The 18,708-nt window shown below is 38.4% G+C and overlaps 1 protein-coding gene across 2 annotated transcripts in view; it reads left to right on the forward strand.

The window, feature by feature from the left end:
* The window catches only part of CLIC4 (chloride intracellular channel 4), a 73,171-nt gene extending 64,462 nt beyond the window's left edge, over positions 1-8,709 (forward strand). For both annotated transcript variants that reach the window (XM_069479594.1, XM_069479595.1), the window contains exons 5-6: positions 4,323-4,504; positions 5,256-8,709. In XM_069479594.1, the coding sequence (XP_069335695.1) occupies positions 4,323-4,504; positions 5,256-5,420 (347 nt within the window). In that variant the 3' untranslated portion in view covers positions 5,421-8,709. The remainder of the gene's footprint in view (positions 1-4,322; positions 4,505-5,255) is intronic.
* The last annotated feature ends 9,999 nt before the right edge of the window (positions 8,710-18,708 follow it).

Below are 18,708 nucleotides of genomic sequence, written 5' to 3' on the forward strand. Positions count from 1 at the left end.
TCTTAGCTCTTGGAGCAATGCTTTGTACACAGCAGGCATTTAATAAACATTTGTAGGAGGAAGGAACAGTTGCAGGAAGGAGAGAAAGGAGACAGGTGGCACAAGAGGAAGAGCGGAGAGAAAGGAGGAGGAAGGAAGGTGGTGGGGGAGGAAAGAAAGCAGATCAGTTCTCTCAGGCCCCTCATTCTACATTTTCACCTAATTTCTTTTTGAATCTTCTTCATACATTTTAAGAAACCCAAAACTTTTATACATAATTATCAGCCTTTCTTAGTCTTGGCCAAGTGTTCACCAGTCCAATTTGTGCTTAAGTTTTATGAATTTCAGGGGATACAGAAGAAGCACAAAAAACAGACTGTACTTTTAAAGCACATATAGTCAGGAAAGCAAGAATGATGAATTACTTTAATAAGAATTAGAAGGACGATGTATATGATTTTGTTTAATATAAACTATCCCTGAGTTTAAAAATTTAACAACTTAAAAAATCTGTTAGTATTAGAGCTCATATTATGTACTAAACATAACTAATACATTTTTAAAACTATATTACAAACTAGAAGGTATTCAGTTACCAGACACTGACTTTAAAATAACTTTAATATGCTCAAAAAATAAAAAAACAAGATGGAGAATTTCAGCAAAGTGGAAATTATAAAAAAGAATCAAATGGAAGTTCTACGATTTAAAAATATAGTATTTGAAGTTATGAACTCAATAGAGAAATTTGACAGTTTGGACAATAATTAAAGAATTAGTGAACAGGAAGATCGGTCAGAAGGAAATATCTAATAGAAGCCCAAAGAGACAAAAGAACCAGGGGAAAAAAAAAAAATACAGAAGAGTGATAAGATACGGAGCACAATGAAAAAGGTGTCTGACATATGTGTAACTGGAGTCCCAGAAGGAGAGAAGAAAGTCGAGTAGAAGCTGCATGTAAAGAATTATTGCCAAGAATTTTCCAAAATCGATGAAAGATGGTAAGGCATGAAATCAACATTATAAAACCCAGCCAGCAGCACAAATATTAATATAAAGAAAACTACACCTTTATACATCATAGTCACATTGCTAAAAACCGGAGACAGAACCTTAAAAATGTCAGAGAAAGCCCTTTAAGAGAATAGCAATAAGATCGAGCACTGATTCTCAATAGGAACAGTGGAATTCAGAAGACAATGGTATGAGATCTTCAGTGAGCTGAAAGAAAGCAAATTAGAATTCTGTAAGTCGTGAAATACTAAGTGAAAGCAAACACATCTAAATATTTTATCTTTGCTTCAAGATGTGACATTTATATTTGCAGCCCTGGATTGATATACTTGCTAAACTAGTCAGCCTTTTCTGTGGATTTACCATCCAATTTATAATTCCAAGTCATAACAAGTCAAATTCCAGGATGTCAAAATCTCTTTCCTTTGATGCTGAAAATAAGGCAAAGTTGCTGGTCTCTTATTTCTGGATCTGTAAGGTAGGATAATATCTACCCTTCCTGTGTCCTGTGGTTGCTGTGAGAATCAACTCTCTTAATATATATTCACTGAGGTTTTTAGCTGAAAAAGAATGTAAGAATGTGATGATTTTTATGTATGAATTTTAAAAAGTAGACATTTTCAAACAAAAACTGGTAGAACAAAATTGTCACAAGAAGGAATTGAAAATGTGAATAGTCTTATGTCTGTAATTAAAAATCATGTAAGTTTTCTTATAATTAAAAGGAAAACTCCAGATCCAGATGGCTTCATTGATGAAATCTTCCAAGCATTTTGGGAAAAAGTAACATCAGACTGGCACATACTTTTCCAGGGAACAGAAGAGAGGGAATACTTTCCAACTTGCTTTTTGAGCGCAGCCTTGATGCCAAAAAGCACACAAGAACATCAAAAGAAAGGACATTTTCAGGCCATTCTGTCTCTTGAGCACAGATGCAAAAGTCTGACAAAAAGTATGCCAAATTCAGCAAAATGAAAAAAGATAATGCACACAATTGAGTTTGGGTTTCACTCAGGGATGGAAGATTATTTAAACATTCAAAAATCTATATAAATCTGTCAGATCAATAAAGGAGAAAAATTATATGACCATTTCAATAGAAGCAGAAGAAAGCATGTGATAAAATTTATTACTTTTTCATAGTCAACATGGTATTCATTGTTTCTTAAAACAGTCTTAGCAAACTAGGCATAGTGGGGAACTTCCTTAATCTGATAAATTCTACAAAGAACTATAGTAATCGTCATACTTAATGAGAAAATAGTGAGAGATTTCACCTCGAGATTGGGAACTAGGAAAGGATGCTCACTGTCACCACTTCTACTTAGCATTTTACTGATAGTTTTAGCCAATATAATAAGGCAAGAAAGAAAAAAGGCATGAGAATTGTAAAGGAAGGAATAAATATGTCAGTATTATGAAACAATATAATTGTGTATATAGAAAATCCAAAGATCTACAGATAAACTGTAAGAAAAAAGTGAATTAGCAAGGTTACTGGATATGGGGCCATTATAAAAATCAGTTGTACTTTTGCATAGTAGAGTAATCCAGTGATACGGCACTTTGTAGGAGTCTGCCTCGTATGAAAGATTGAGCTGGGATTCGAAGGCATTTCCAACCTTGAATTCTGAGATTCTGTGAGAGTGTATTTCTTCCCTTTTAATCTTCTTCACAGATTCTTCTTCCTACCTGTCCTTTAAATGATGTTCCTTAGGACTTTCCCTAAGCCTTCTGTCTCTCCTCTACTCCACGATTTCATTGTTCATTTATGTTCTCAGAACTTCCAAATATTCCTCCAGCCCAGTCTGTAACACTGAAACCTTGTCTGTTGGACATCTCACATGTCTTTACAGGCACCTCAAACTCAGCATATTAACTGAACTCATCTCCACATCCTCTAAATCTGCTTCACCTCTAGGAAGGTAAATATTTCAGTAAAAGGCACCAGCATTCACCCTGGGTTGTGTTAGTTTGTTGAACAGCTTCTCTGCGCTACCCCCTCTCTCCAAGATCTAAACTCTCTGGGAATAGGAACATTTTATGTTTTATTCAACTGAGAAATTTAACAATGCTTAAAACAAGCCTTGGCACATAGTAGGGACTCAAGTTATATTATGTTGAATACATCTATTCCCCTTTCTTCATATTCACTTTGATCTCTGAGCTCTGTTGGTTTGTCTCCTAAAATCTCTTCATTCCTTTTTGTGCCTACAGCCCCTTACCTAAGACTACCACCTCTTGCCTGGACTACCATGAAGGGACCAAGGGATGAGTGGGTGGCGGCAATTTGGGAGAAGAGGTATTGGGTTAGGACATATTTATGTTGCTGGTGAAATATCTAATATGGAACATGTAAAACTTTACCTTTTTCCTTAAAGGACCCAACTTTATTCAAACTTACAACTATGTGGATTATCACCTAATGATATTTAACTTTCTTTTATGGCAAGTTACTGTAATCATCAGTGTGAGTTCATCTATTCTGAGCTTGAGAGGGGAAGGTGAATTGGGAAATAAAGGATAAGAAGGTATAATAGAAGATTTATCTGTTGTTAGTCCATATTTCTTTAGCAACATTCCCATTCCTTTCTGCTAAGGGTCACTAACCTTGACTTTCCAAATCTACAGTGGTTGTGCATGGGTGATTCAGGGGTAGAATTCTCGCTTGCCAAATGTACAGTGGTGGCTCTGTCCCTCTTCTCTCTGAATCATAATAATCATAGCATCTTAACATATTTGGCTAAAGAGGTTCCCGCTTCAGTATTGTAAATGAAACTCTCTAATCTGACCTCTGTGCTTTTTGTATAAGATAGTGCCATTCTTGGCTTCTTCTGTGAGACAGTGCAAAAATCCCAGGCTTTCACTTGGATTGTTTGTATTGGAGTTTCTTAACATATTTCTTAGTGATAAATCCAAATGCTCCTGGGGGAGTAGGAATTAAAATTGAGGGCAGGAATCTCTGTCTCTGCAAGATTTTCTTCCTATGATTTGTATTAATGTTTGCCTTTTCCCACCCATTTTTCCCAGTTGAAATGTCAGCTGTGTTGGGCTAGCTGTGTTCATGTGTGGGGCATTTAGTTATTAACAAGTTTTTACAAATACCACTGTCTGAAACTATCATGTTTATCTATACATTGACTTCAACAAATTTGTCTCATCCCCCTACCATGTAAACAAGGCGCTAGGAGAGCAGGAAGCCCGTCTGTCTTGTTCTACATCTGCAGTACCTAGTGTCAGAGTAAGCATTTGATAAACAATTATTGACTGAAAGAGTAATGCTTCTACTTTGGGGATTGGGGCTTACAGTGTTCCCATCTGTTTTTCAGCCCTAGAGAGGGGTCTCTTGAAAACACTGCAGAAACTGGATGAATATCTGAATTCTCCACTCCCTGATGAAATTGATGAAAATAGTATGGAGGACATTAAGTTTTCTACACGTAAATTTCTGGATGGCAATGAAATGACATTAGCTGATTGTAACCTGCTGCCCAAACTGCATATTGTCAAGGTAGGCCTATGGATGTGGTGTGACATTGCTATTACCTAGTATTGTATTTACTAAGGTAACACTTCCTTTGTGCTTAAAATATTTCTGATCTCATATGACTAGCAGCCCCCCCAAATAGTGTAACTTAATGTGGTTTAGGCAATATTTGAAACACTGTGGAACATTATGTCTTAAAATCGAGACATATAAGAAAGAGAAATATTTTTTTTCTTGTGACTGCATAAAAATATCTTTCAAAGACATAATAGATGACTTTGAATTGGAGTTTGCTATAATGATTTATGTTGTCAAATTCTGTTCTGTGATCACCTGGCCTTTTCTATTCAAGGCAAAAAATATTGATTATTTATTATGTGAGACACGGGGTAGGCACATTGCTAAGTATATAGAATAGTAATAACCACTATTGTGCAGCAAAGATCTAAGATAAGGAAAACAGTGATCTAACATTGTGTGTGTGTGTGTCTCTGTGTGTGTTAAAGTATTCATCTGATGATTACACCTGGCGGTCTTTCTGGATGTCCTAGGCAGGCATTTGCAGTCACTGTTACACTTGGGGATCTCTGGGGTGGCTTGCAGTCTTGGTCGTTATTTAAAACTCTAGTTAGAATGATAGTGACAGACTTCTTTTCAAATAAAAGCAGTTCTCAAAGATTTATGGCATCAGTAGTTGGCTTTAAAATCAGAGATATGTCTCATTTATAAGCCATGGAAAATAAATCTGTTAACTTTTGATCTCTTTGTATTTCAGGTGGTGGCCAAAAAATATCGCAACTTTGATATTCCAAAAGGAATGACTGGCATCTGGAGATACTTAACTAATGCCTATAGTAGGGATGAGTTCACCAACACCTGTCCCAGTGATAAGGAGGTTGAAATAGCATATAGTGATGTAGCCAAAAGACTCACCAAGTAAAATAGCACTTAAGACAGAGATATCTTCATGTCTTCCCCTAAGAACATGCTTTTCCTAACAGACTGCTTCTCTTCCTAGAGTAGAAATTATATTTTGCATGAACATGCAGTTATTCAAGATTAGGATCAAGGATAGATAAGGTATAGTAGTTATCTTAAAATATACACTCCTAAGCAGTATTATTTTGAAATCCTTTTACCCTGCCTACCTCCCCCACCCATATCCTCCTCTCCTCTAATTGGGAGACACTCCATCACAAAGTTTTCACGTTAGAGGTAGTTTGCCATCTCTCGGGAGCCCTAACCATTGTGTCCATTCACTGTGTATAGATGGCAGAACTTTGGAAGTGCAATGTGTAATGTTAACATAGTAGCCATGACTTCATCAGGCAGCCCCAAACTGGTGCATAATGCATGGTACAAGGAATATTTATGTATGTTTTGAAATTTTGTAATATTTAGTAAGAGTATATGAAAGGATTGCTACTGTATCAGAAATACTCTGTTTCAATTTAGTCTGTCCTGGATATGTACTAAAGGATTTTGCCATCAGAGAAGAGAGCCTTCTACAGAAAGTCACTACAGATTTTGCTGTTTTGCTTTGTAGATATTTTTTTACTTTTGCTTAAAAGCATTTATCCTTCATACCAATTGAAACATCTGACACTATGTAGAAGCTAAAAGTTTAGAGGAAGAGATGGTTTTTTCAAGATCTTCTGCAAGCATTTTATACTTAGAATCTGATGGGCATCTGAGACTCTGTCTTAATGTGTTTGTTTTATATATTTTGCCCAGTGCCATTCATTTGGAACATTATTGCTTTCTTTCTTTATTTTAAAAAGCCCCTTTTAGGTAAGCATAGAGCGTGCTACTTGTAGATTTTTTGAGCAACACTACATAAACTGAGACTTAGTTGATTTAGCTATAGCAGTACAATGACGTAATGTAAAAATTAACACAAATTAACCTACCAAATGAAGGGAGGGTTTGTCAAAATATGAAGTAAATTTTTGTTTCTAAAGCATATTTAATGTAGATGGTCTAAAGAATGCATTATCCTTCCTACATTAAAACAAAATAAAACACAGACTACCAATTTTCTTTTTTCACCCCATTAACCATGCGTAGAGGATTGTTCACTCCTGTTGGACTAAATTACGCTTGTTATGGTGAGTGACTATTTGCTGCAGTTTTGCCTGATCTCAATCATTATACTTCCTTGAGTTAAATTTTTCTACAGCCATGTTGAGGAATAGCACCCTGCATGTGTTTTTGTTTTGTTTTCTTTTTAAATCAAAGTCCTAAACAAGAATTCTTTGTGCTCTAACAAAAGAAGGTGAGGTTTGTGAAAATAAAAATTTACTATGCATTTATTCTTTAAAAAAACAAAACGGACTTTCTGCGTACAAATCTGAAGACTGTGCTTGTGACTATAATACATTTTTTGTAATTTTTTATACCTAACTTGTGTAGAAAGTGCTATTTCTCATGAGCTATTGTTTGAAATTTTAAGTATATTGCTTTAAAATGGCAGTGTTTTTCCCCCTTTGATATGCTAATATTTAGTAAGTACTGGCTTTATGGAAGCAGCCTGATTTTTATAAGCATACTGCTTTTTTAACCTATCAGTAAATTAGCTTAGTATAGAAAGATAAGAAAAGCTCCATATTGTATCCATTTGGCTCAGGGAAATTCCTTTGCCTTACCTTTCTTAGAATTCCTGTTGCTGATCAAAAGTTTGAGTACCTATCTTTTTGTTAGTTAAATATTGGATGGTGATTTATCTGGTTCTAGGAAGAAGCACTATCCAGTTATTTATTGAGAAATTATATCGCAGTAGCTTCAGTAGGTGAGTGTCCAGTCTGTGTCAGTACGCAGGCAGGTATCATCACTGCTCATTTACATTTTAAATAGTGGCAGCTTGGCACTCAGGTGATATTGAACCTTGTGTCATAGCTTAAGGTATGAAAACGATCTGAGAGAAGGGGATATCTGTTCTTTCTAGTGGATGGTGGACTAAGTGGTGCAGAGTGGAGGGCTAACAGAGGAGAGAGCTCCATTCCTCAAAATAGAGTGATGGAAAACCCATTCTGAAATGCAAAGTATTTTCACTTTGGATATTTATTTTCTTCATTGGTTTTTATTTATCCAGTGATTACACCTGGTTCTCTCTGGATGTTGAAGAAAGGCAGAATTCGTTTCCTCTGTATAAAGACAGATTTTATTATTACTTTATCAGAGAAGTTAGTTGAATGAAATTGAGATTAGCAGGTGGACAAAAGCTAGTAGAAAGGATGATCCTACAGCATTCTTTTACCTGATTAAATGTTTGTGGAAAGATTATAGCTTAAAATATTGAAAGATTGGGGACATAAAAGTTTTCATGGCAGGCAAGTCATGTAGTGTATGGGCTGACATAATGGAAACATCTGATTTTATTTCTACAACTAGCAAATCATTCCCTTTCATTTAAACACCCTTTATGTTTTATTACTTCAGTAAGGAGGTTAGAGTCTTAATGGAAGGTCTCACTGTTTTCCAAGGGATTCTGAGAAATTTTTGTATTTAACAGTTGGAAAGCTCTCTTCTATTCCAGTTGATATAACTTCCCTTTTCTGATATAGATGCAGATTTTCTATACAGGTCTGTTATTTTTTTTTTTACTAGGATTGTTAACTTTTGTGATGAAATTCAAATAAGATTTCTTGGTAACCTTGGCTTTCACAATTTATCTTTAAACCCTGGAGCAATCTATATAAAATTAAGAGATTTCTGACATTTATTCATACACTAAGTGGACCCAACTCTAGAATATAGGCATTTTAACTTCTGTTGGGTTTTGAATCTCTCCAGAGTTGTATGTAGATAGCTTTTTATTTCTGTGCACTTGCAAACCCATTTAGAGAATACTACAAAGTAAAAACGAGAAGAAATAGAAATGTATTTTTTCATGAACATTTTGATACACATTTTATCAAGTTTATTGATTCACCAATTTCTTACACTGGTTGTAACCAGTATTTTAATTCATAGAGAGGGAAGCATTCATTATTGATATATGGACTTTTCTTTACTCCATCCTTTATAAATGATCAAGGTTTGGGCCACTAAAATTTTTATGGAAAAAAAATTCAACCCCTCAAGCCATAATGTTGAACATAATTGGAGTATTTTCTTTAGAATTTCTTCAGCAAGCAAATGAAAGCTTATTGTAGAATGCTTGTGTTTTCTTTTCTCTCTGGAACATCAACACCAGTATATTGCTGGCAGCTATTGTATTAAAAAAATAAAGTATATTTTCACTATCATAAAAGGTTCTTTTTTTCCTCCCCTCATGAAAATAAATAACAACTTTGGGTAAAAGTGTTTTATTTGAGACTCCTTTTTTCCTATAGGTGATTTAGCACATTTAATATGTTTAAAGGAGAAAAACCATATGATCATCTCAATAGGTGCAGAAAATAATTTGACAAAAATTTTCATGATCCTCATTCTTAGCAAAATTGGACCAGAGGTAACTTTTTTTAAAAACCTGGTAAATATTTCTACCAAGAACCTACAGCAGATGTCATATATATGTAAGAAACATTAAAGTCAGGATTGCCCTCTGTCACAGGTGCTATTCAGCTACTTTCCACAACTCCTTTAGAGACATACCGGCCAATTCAGTAAGACCAGTAAAAGGAATAAGGAATGAAAAAGAAGTGACAAAATGATACTCTTTGCAGATGATGATGATGTGTGTTTAAAATCTGAAATAACCTACAAATTGATAGAATTCAGCTGGATTTCTAGATGCAAAATTGAGGAACAAAAATTATTAATAGTTACTAAATACAAAATTGACTACATTAAAAGTTAATAGAGAAATTGGTAGCATTGGTATTCTGGAGGAAAACTGGATGACTGAGGAAAATGGGTGGGAAATTATCAATGTGTACTTTTTTGAGCTTTTACAAATTGATGAATCTATTACCTATTCTGAAAAACAAAAACTGCTTTAAAAACAAAAGATCCTAAGTTATTTAGGGTCAGATCTAAGAAAGAATGTGCAATTCTTTTATGGAGACAAGCACAAGACATCATTGAAAGAGCAAATATTGTAAAAATCTGCTCATTGGATAGGTATACCATGTTCATGGATGGAGATGTCAAAAGAATGAAAATTTCAAATCTCTGTCAAATAAATGGATTTCAGAAATTCATATGTAAGAGTTATGCCCCTGAATAGCCAATATATATATATTTTTGCCAACATATATCTGAAGGTGGGGGAAGAAAGGGAACTTGTCTTACAATATCTCAAGACTTAGCAAAAACTTACAGTAATTGATGAGTAGGATATAGGTCACAGCAACACAATATTCCTGCCACAACGAGCAGAAAAAACTATATTAAAACACCAAGATAACATTTTAAACACCAGAACATGTGCTAGGCAATAAGGAATTGGAATTTCAGAGGGACAAACCCTTCTGAGGTAAACTGATGGTCTCCTGAGGGCATTTGCTGATTATGGGCCCAGAACTGAGGCTTGGATGTGGTTCGGGCAGTGGGGGCCCTACTGGAGAAAAGAAAATCACAAGGCTCTTGGTTATAGAGTACGTTGGAAACTGAGACACCCCAAATACATGACTGATTTTCTCACAGGACTTATGCTGAACTCCAGAGCAGTGCATGGCATACTGGAAGCTAAGCCTAGCGCTTCTAAAAAGCAGAGCAAAATCTCCCTTAAGTTCACAATACTTGGGAGACAAATTTTCATTAGAGGGAGGGACCTGCCCAAACACACAGAAAGCATGTTAATGGTTGCCTGACACTAGGTTTCCTGGGGGTGGGAATTGACTACAAATACGCAAGAGGGATCTTTATGGAGTGATGGAATTGTTCTAAAAATAGATTGCAAATAGGGTGTAGTGTCTAGAATATATGAAGAATTTTTACAACTCAAAAAGGCAATCCAATTAAAAAGTTAGCAAAGAATTTGAACTGGCATTTCTCCGAAGAAGATACACAAATGGTCAATAAACACATAAAAAGTTTAATCATTAGGGAAGTGCAAACCAAAACTACAATGAGATATCGCTTCCACTAGGATGGCTATGATCAAGGTGGACAGTAACAAGTGTTAGCAAAGGATGTGGAGAAAATTGGAACCCTTACACATTGCTTGTGACAATATAAAATGGTGCAGCTACTTTGGAAGACAGTTTGACAGTTCCCCCAAAAGTTAGGCATACAGCTCAAAAAGTTAAATGTAGAGCTACCATATGACCCATGAATTCTAATTCTAGGTTTATACATAGGAGAATTAAAAACATGTCTACACATCTTGTACACGGATGTTCATAGCAGCATTATTCATAACGGCCCCAAACTGGAAATGACCCATCAGATGTTCATCTGATGACTGAATAACCAAAATGTATATCCATGTAATGGAATACTGTTGAGCCATAAAAAGAATAAAGTAACCTGCTCAAAGAAGCCAGATACAAAAAGCCACATATTGTATGATTTTTCTAAGTGTCCACAATAGGCAAATCTATAAAAACAGATTAGTGGTTGCCACTAGGGGCTGGGAAGAAGAGGAGTGACTGCTAATGGGTATGGGATTTCTTCTGGGGTGATGACAATGTTCTGTAATTAGATAGTGGGAATGGTTGCACAACTGTGAATATACTATTAATAAAAACCACTGAATTGTATACTTAATAAATGTCAGCTTTATGGTATATAAATTCTCAATAAAAAATTGTAAGGGGGCAGTTTGTCTTGCTACAGTTTTGAATAATCAATGTGTTGACAGGTTGATTGGCAAAAGTAGTGATGTAGGTTTCCTTTCTTGAGTTAAAATTCAATTTAAATGTCATCCAAAATATATTCTTAAAAAGGAAAAAATGTTCTGATGCATGCTCAACTCTAAGTGTACTAAAAACCATTTAATTTTGTTCACCTAAAACATGTGAATGCTATGGTTTGTGAATTATACCACAAAATTTTCTTAAAAAAGGGAACTAAAAAACACATCTGATATTAAGAGCTCATTGGATAGATTTAACAGCAGAATGAACACAGCAGGCAACAGGATTAGTACTTGAAGATAGGGCAATAGAAACTATCCAAACAAGCAAAAAGAATACAAAAATAAAAAACAAAAGCAGAACATAAGAGATGTGGGACACAATCTAAATATATGTGTAATTGGAGTCCCAGAAGGAAAGAGAATGGGGTGCAACCAATATTTCATGAAGTAATTTAATGAGAACTTTCCAAAGCTGAGGAAAGACGGCAACCCACAAATCCGTGAGACTCAGCAAAGTCTATGTGAAATAAAAACAAATCACACCTAAGAATATCACAATCACACCATAGAAAACCATAGAAAGTCCCCAAGACAGGCAGAGAGAAGTAGCACGTAACCTTTGGAGGAACCACAATAAAACCAGTGGCTGACTTTTTAGCAGGAACTTTGGAAGCCAGAAGACTAGAGAATGAATCTTTAAAGTGCTAAAAAAAAAAAAAAAAAGAAGAAAGAAAATTTTGCCAACCCAGAATTCCTTACTCAGTGAAAATATTCTCGACAATGAAGGCAAAATAAGGCATTTTCAGACAGACAAAAGCTGAGAGAATTTGGTGGCAGCAGACCTGTGGTACAAAACATACTGCAGGAAGTACTTCAGCCTAAAGGAAAATGACCCCAGATGGGAGTATAGAACCAAAAGAAAGAATGAAAAGCAATGGGAAGGGTAAATATGTAGGCAAATGTAAAAGAATATTGACTATTTAAACAAAAGTAATGTCATGAATATACTTTTATATACTTTACGAAATATGTAACAGTAACGGAAGAAAGGTATGTAGAGTTAAATATTTGTAAGATCCTTACATTATTTGGGAAGTGGTAAAAGTACTAATTTAAGAAAACTAATAAATCGTGGATATTTATTATCTCTAGGGTAACTACTAAAATGATTACAAGAATAAATAACTCAAAAATCTAAGATTCAAGAAGGAAATGGAAGTTTTAAAAAATTCAGTTAATCCAGAAGAAAGGACAAGACCAAAGAAACAAAAGATAAAATGAATTGGGAAAACAGCAAAAGATTAACTAAACCCAACACTGTTAGTAATTATATTAAATTTAAATAGGCCGAAGTAACTGTAAAACTAGATTTAAAAAATCAAAACCCAATATGTGCAATTTACAAAAGACAAATATGGGCACAGAAAGGGTGAAATTAAAGAACAGTTAATAAATACATTGACACAGCAAACAAAAAGAAGATGTAGCTGTATATCAGACAAAGGCTTTGATGCAAAAAGTGTTACTAGAGATATGGGACATTTATATTGATGAAAGGTTTATTCGGTAGGAAAATATAACAGTTCTAAATTTCTATGTATCTAACAACACAGGTTTAAATACAATGAAAACTGACCGAGCTAGAAGGAGAAATAAACAAATCCACCATCATAACTGGAGAGTCTTAACATAGTTCTCTCAGTAATTGAAAGAACACAGGAAAACACAAAAACACACAGAGCAAGGAACAGCAGCAAATCTGAATAACAAAATTAACCATTTGACCTAATTGACATGTATGGAACACTATATCCAACAACTGCAACGAACATTCTTTTCAAGTGTAGATGATGCACATGAACTTTTAGCAAAATAGACCATATGCTGGCCCATAAAGCAAGCCTCAGCAAACCAACAAATGTCAAAGGATTGAAATACAAAGTATGTTCTCTGACCACAGTGGAATTAACCTAGAAATCAATATTGAAAGATAGTAAGAAACCCCCCAGAATAAGGAACTATTTACAGCAAGTTCAGATAAGCCTACACTCCACACTGGAATCTAATTTTTTTTAATTTAATAAACATGTATTTATTATGTACCAGGAACTATTCTAAACACTTTACATGTATTAACTCAGTGTTTCTAATGATCCTATGAGAAGAGACTGTTATTTCCATTTTATGGATGAGGAAACTGAAGCACATGAAGGTTAAGAAATTTGCCCAAGGTCACACAGGTAGTAAAGTGACAGAGCCAAAAATTAGGGAATACAGCAATATGCAGATAGTACTTGGCAATCTTTAGAAGTGTGTCTGCTTTTCACTTTAGGTGGACCTGGCTCCCCGACCCCAGAGTAAGGTAATTGGGTTGCCAGGTAAGCACATGTTTAGCTGGAGCACATCTGTTCTTGTGCTTGTCCTCTGTGGCAGATCTCTTGTAACAAGCAGAAGGTAGAGGCCCCAGGCCCAGACAGCCCCTGCGTCCCCCAAGACAGCTTTACCACCTGCTGCTGTGAGCGGCCTTAGCTGTTCTCTGTCCCTAAAGACCTTGCTCGCTTTCATGTCACCTAATAGGTTCGGTTCTAAAATGACCAGCAGGGGGCGCGGTTCCCCGCCTTTGCGCGCCACTTCTGCAAACAGGGCCGGGACAGCTGCAGGTCCGCGTCAGTTTGGGGAGCTGTCAGCTCGATCAGCAGCGTCGCCGGCTTCCTTCCTCTTTATCAGATCTGTCAGGGCTGCTGCGTGTTGTGAAGGCACCTCCGGCCTCCTTTCCCCCTTCCTGTGTCGAACGGACGTTCTCCGGCGCAGCCGCCGATCGCACCTCCGCGCCTCTGGGCCGGGCGGGGCCCGCTCACACCTTGCGGGGCGGGGACGGCACCGTGCTTTGACGTCAGGTCGCCCTGGGCTTTGGCGCCGTCGGGCCGGACCGTTCGCACTTCTGCACAGCCCTGGTTCTCGCCGGCGACCGCGCCGCTGGGGGAAGCGCTCCGCCGGCGCAGCTGACAGGTCCGGGTGGCAGCTGCGTCCGTCACGCCGAGGGGCTCTGCTGCGGTTAGTCCCCGGGCTGCCGCCCCCGCCCAGGGGCCCCTGAACGCCGCGGGGTGACTCGAGGGCGTGTGCCCGCCACTGCGTCCCCGCGCCCCCAGCGCACACGGGGACAACGCAGACGCAAGGCAGGTCCCAGCGAGCCGGCGCCTGGGAACAAGACAGGCCGCTGCAGTGGGACCGGCGGGGACAGCCCCTCGGAAGAGGTGACTGCGCTGAGCCAGGTGCTGCCCTTGCCTCTGGGAAGAGGTCACCCGTTCCAAGTGGGAACGTCCCCGCGTCGCCCTCAAGGGACCTGATGCCCTGCCGGGAGGAGTGGCGTCCATTGAGGAGAGAGATGGCCTTGGGCCATCCTTTGGGGGGAGAAAGGAGAGTTAGTGACACATTTCCGATCCCATTTCGTATAAGAAATGAATAAACCTCAGATTTTTCAAGCGTTCCTTGTTTCTCTGATTTCCTCAAATAATAAAAATAAATAATTTTCACGCAACTCGATGTGCCAGCCACCGCGCTGAGGTTTTATGTATGTGTGTGTGGCTGTGTGTTCCGAGTCTCCTAATATTCTCGACAGTCTATGGAAGGCGGAGCTGTCACTGCGCCTATGTTTTTTAGATCAGGAACTTAAACATGGAGGTTGGATAATTTGCCCAAGGCCACACAGCTCGGAACGGAGAGCGGTCGTCCGGTTCCAGAGCTTAACGTGGGCACCGAGAGCCAGCTGCCACCTTCCCTGTGCTGGGAGGGGCTCAAGTGAGGACGGGGGGGGGGGGGGGGGGGCGCTGACTTCTTGGCCCAGGGCTGGAGCAGCCGCGGAAGTTCAGGAGCCCGATGGGGCAACCCGAGCAGAACTGACGGGCTCCCATAAAGAGAGGGACCTGCTTGGTGAGGGGACTTGGGGAGGCCGGGGAGGCAGAAGGGATCTCTCAGAAATGGGGTCTCAGAGGACGGGCAGAGACGGGCCCTCCTCGGCGCAGGAGGTTCGTGCAACTCCCTGCTGTGTGCAGGGGTCGCTCTGCAGCAGCACCGGCCGGCTTAGCAGGGGCAGGAAAGGGACAGCCCGTTCCCTCCTTCACGGGACACACTTCTAAAAATATGATTTCATCTTATTCCCTCAGGTAACTTACTGCCGAAGCATTGCTCCTCATCTTTACAGATCCTCCAAGCATTCTATGGGCCTTGCTAGAATCTTGAGATTTACTATTTATTTATTTTTGATAAAAAATTTAAATATCCCTGATCATCACCTAAATACAAATCTGGGAACGACACCAATTGGACATCAAACTGAGGTGGGGGGTGGGGGAGGGGATGGGGGTATGCCTACACAATGAGTGCATTGCGCACCGTTTGGGGAGTGGTAACACTTGAAGGTGCTGACTCCGGAAAGGGGGGGTGGGGAAAAAATATGAAACTATTGTTTTTAACTTGCACTGTTCACTTAATAATTTATCATGAATATTTCCCATATTATTTCATATCATTGTACAAGAAATAATGTATACATTATGAGGACATATTGTATCTAACAAGATATACTGTTAGACTCTTTGATTCTGTAAAATTAAATTGAAAAAAAATACATAAAAAAAATTTAAATAAATGTAAATAAAAGCAGAGCCTAAATCACTGGTGTATGGTATTGATTTGATTATCAATAGAGTCTTGTCTTTCTAAAAGAAAAGTTCTGCAATATTCTAAATTCAAATTTCAACTTGGTGTTCTAAACCAGTACTCACCATCGGAGGCTTTTTAGAAATCATGGTGACATCAAGCTGGGAATACTTTAGCACCCAGTCTCATTGATGAAAGAACTAAGAATTAGTGACTTGCCCGAGGCTCTGTAGCTACTTAGTTGCAGAACGGGGACTCCTAGAAAGCGTTCTCAGGATTAGGCATAAACATGTGACTGTCACCAGGCAGGGACAGGGACTACATCCTTATTCCCTCTTGTTGGCTTTCAGGGGTTCCCCCGACTGCATAAAGCATGGGTTTAACAGATAATCCTTGGCATCCAGAGTTTTGAGCTCATGTTTAAAAATATGTTTGTCTTATATTAAAGTACAACTAACTATATGGGATGCTCCATTCATTAAAAAGTAACACTGTTGGCCAGGTGCAGTGGCTCACGCCTGTTATCCCAGCACTTTGGGAGGCCAAGGCAGGAGGATCACTTGAGGCCAGGAGTTTGAGATCAGCTTGGGCAACATGGCAAGATCCTGTCCCTACAAAAAATTTAAAAATTAGCTGAGTGTAGTGGCGCATGCCTGTAGTCCCAGCTACTCTTGAGTCCGAGGTGGGAGGATCTCTTGAGCCCAGGAATTCGAGGTTACAGTGAGCTATGATTGCGCTACTGCACTCCAGCCTGGAAGACAGAATGAGATCCTATCTCTCTAAAAAAAAAGTAACACCGTTGAGTGTCTCCTCCTAGGTACAAGGCACTGGAGGCAAATAAATGGAGACTCACGATTTCTGCCTTTCAGGAGCTTCCAGGATCACACAGGAGAAAAGACATGAGCACAAATAACCAGGCAATAAAAGTAGAAGACGAGAAACAAGAGACTGAAAGTGCTATTCACTCATTCATTCCTTCACAAATATTTATCGAGCCTACCTCATGCAGATTCGTAAAGGAAACTTCTCACGAGGAAAATGAACAGAGTTTCAAGGAGATTTTTTTTTTAACAGGTTTTTAACTGTTTAAGTGAGTATGAAAGTAATTCTGCTTATTGTAGAAATTTCGGAAAGTACAGAAAAGAGTAAAGGAACACATACACAAATTTCCCCCAAATTCACCACTCAGAGGAAACCTATTCATAGTGTTTTCCAGCCTGTTGCCTAGGGTTTTTCTTTTTTCTTTAAGAATTTTAGAGCTTACTTTCTTTTTTTTTTTTTTTTTTTTTTTTTTGAGACAGAGTCTCACTCTGTTGCCCAGGCTAGAGTGAGTGCCGTGGCGTCAGCCTAGCTCACAGCAACCTCAAACTCCTGAGCTCAAGCGATCCTCCTGTCTCAGCCTCCCGAGTAGCTGGGACTACAGGCATGCACCACCATGCCCGGCTAATTTTTTCTATATATATATTTTTTTTAGCTGTCCATATAATTTCTTTCTATTTTTAGTAGAGATGGGGTCTTGCTCTTGCTCAGGCTGGTCTCGAACTCCTGAGCTCAAACGATCCGCCCACCTCGGCCTCCCAGAGTGCTAGGATTACAGGCGTGAGCCACCGCGCCCGGCCTAGAGCTTACTTTCTATTGCAAATTGGTTATAGCGTAAGCATTTCCCCCATCCTTTAATTACTATTACTATTTTATTTAAAGATATTATGGGGGTAAAACTGTTTTAAGTTACACGAACCACTTTTGTAATGCTTGAGTCCCAGCTAAAGGTGTGCCTGTCACCCAAACAGTGTTCATAGCACCCGTTAGGTAGGTTTTCTCCCCTTCCCCCCCGCCCCTCTCCCCACTGGTTGATTTCCATTGAGTTTATTTCCCTCTGTGCACCTGTGCGCTGATCGGTTATGAAACCTGATTATTCTAAGACTATTTGCCCAATGCTTTGTGTCACAAGGACCTGTCATAACTGCGTCACTCACTCCTGGCAGTAGGACGTTTAGGTTGTTACCAGCTTTTCATCATTGCCCATTGACATTGCGGAGGACACCTTCGAACATACCTCTTTGGCTGTATTTCAACTTACAGGTTTTAGGTGAAATAATCAGAAATACGAACCGAAAGAAATATGAACATTTTAAGTAGATTGATAAATATCACAAAATTATTGGCCAGAAAGTTTCTGAGGAAATAGGAAAAACAAAGTGGACAAAAAGTAGCTACATTTTTCAGGCTTTTGATAAATATCACCAAGGGGCTTGCAAAAATATTTTATGAGTTTAAACACCCCCAGAGCCTTGAAAATACCACCTTTCTGAGCTTCATCTAATAGTGAGCAGGATCTTTCCTAACTTCATGTTATCTCGTTGCTATTTGCACTTCTTTGGCCCTCAGAGGGGTTGAGCATTTTTTAACAACTGTGTAAAGAAGAGAAAGGAAAAAGAAAAAGAAAAAAAGAGAGGTTGCGCACTCTCTCCCTCCCAATATTTATTGGTCATTTATATTTGTTTTATTGATTATGTCCTTTGCCCTTTTCTTCATGGACATCTTTGTCTTTTTTAATCCATTTATGTGGGTTCTTTATAAATTAAGGATTTTAACTTGGTTTGTGGCATTTGCTGCAAACATTTTCCCAGTCTTTTATCTTTTAATTTTACTTGTATTTTTAAGTCACATTTGAATTTTTTATTTTTATGTGGCACAGATCTGTCCAACATTTCCTTTGTGGTTCCTTCCACAGCTTTGAAGCTTAGACAGCCCTTTGCCATGTGAACATCAGTTGGCAGAAGGAGGTCCCAGATGAAGGGTACAGCGGGGACTTGGCCTGGAG

This window comes from Eulemur rufifrons, chromosome 8, assembly GCF_041146395.1.
Source record: "Eulemur rufifrons isolate Redbay chromosome 8, OSU_ERuf_1, whole genome shotgun sequence".
Taxonomy (NCBI): domain Eukaryota; kingdom Metazoa; phylum Chordata; class Mammalia; order Primates; family Lemuridae; genus Eulemur; species Eulemur rufifrons.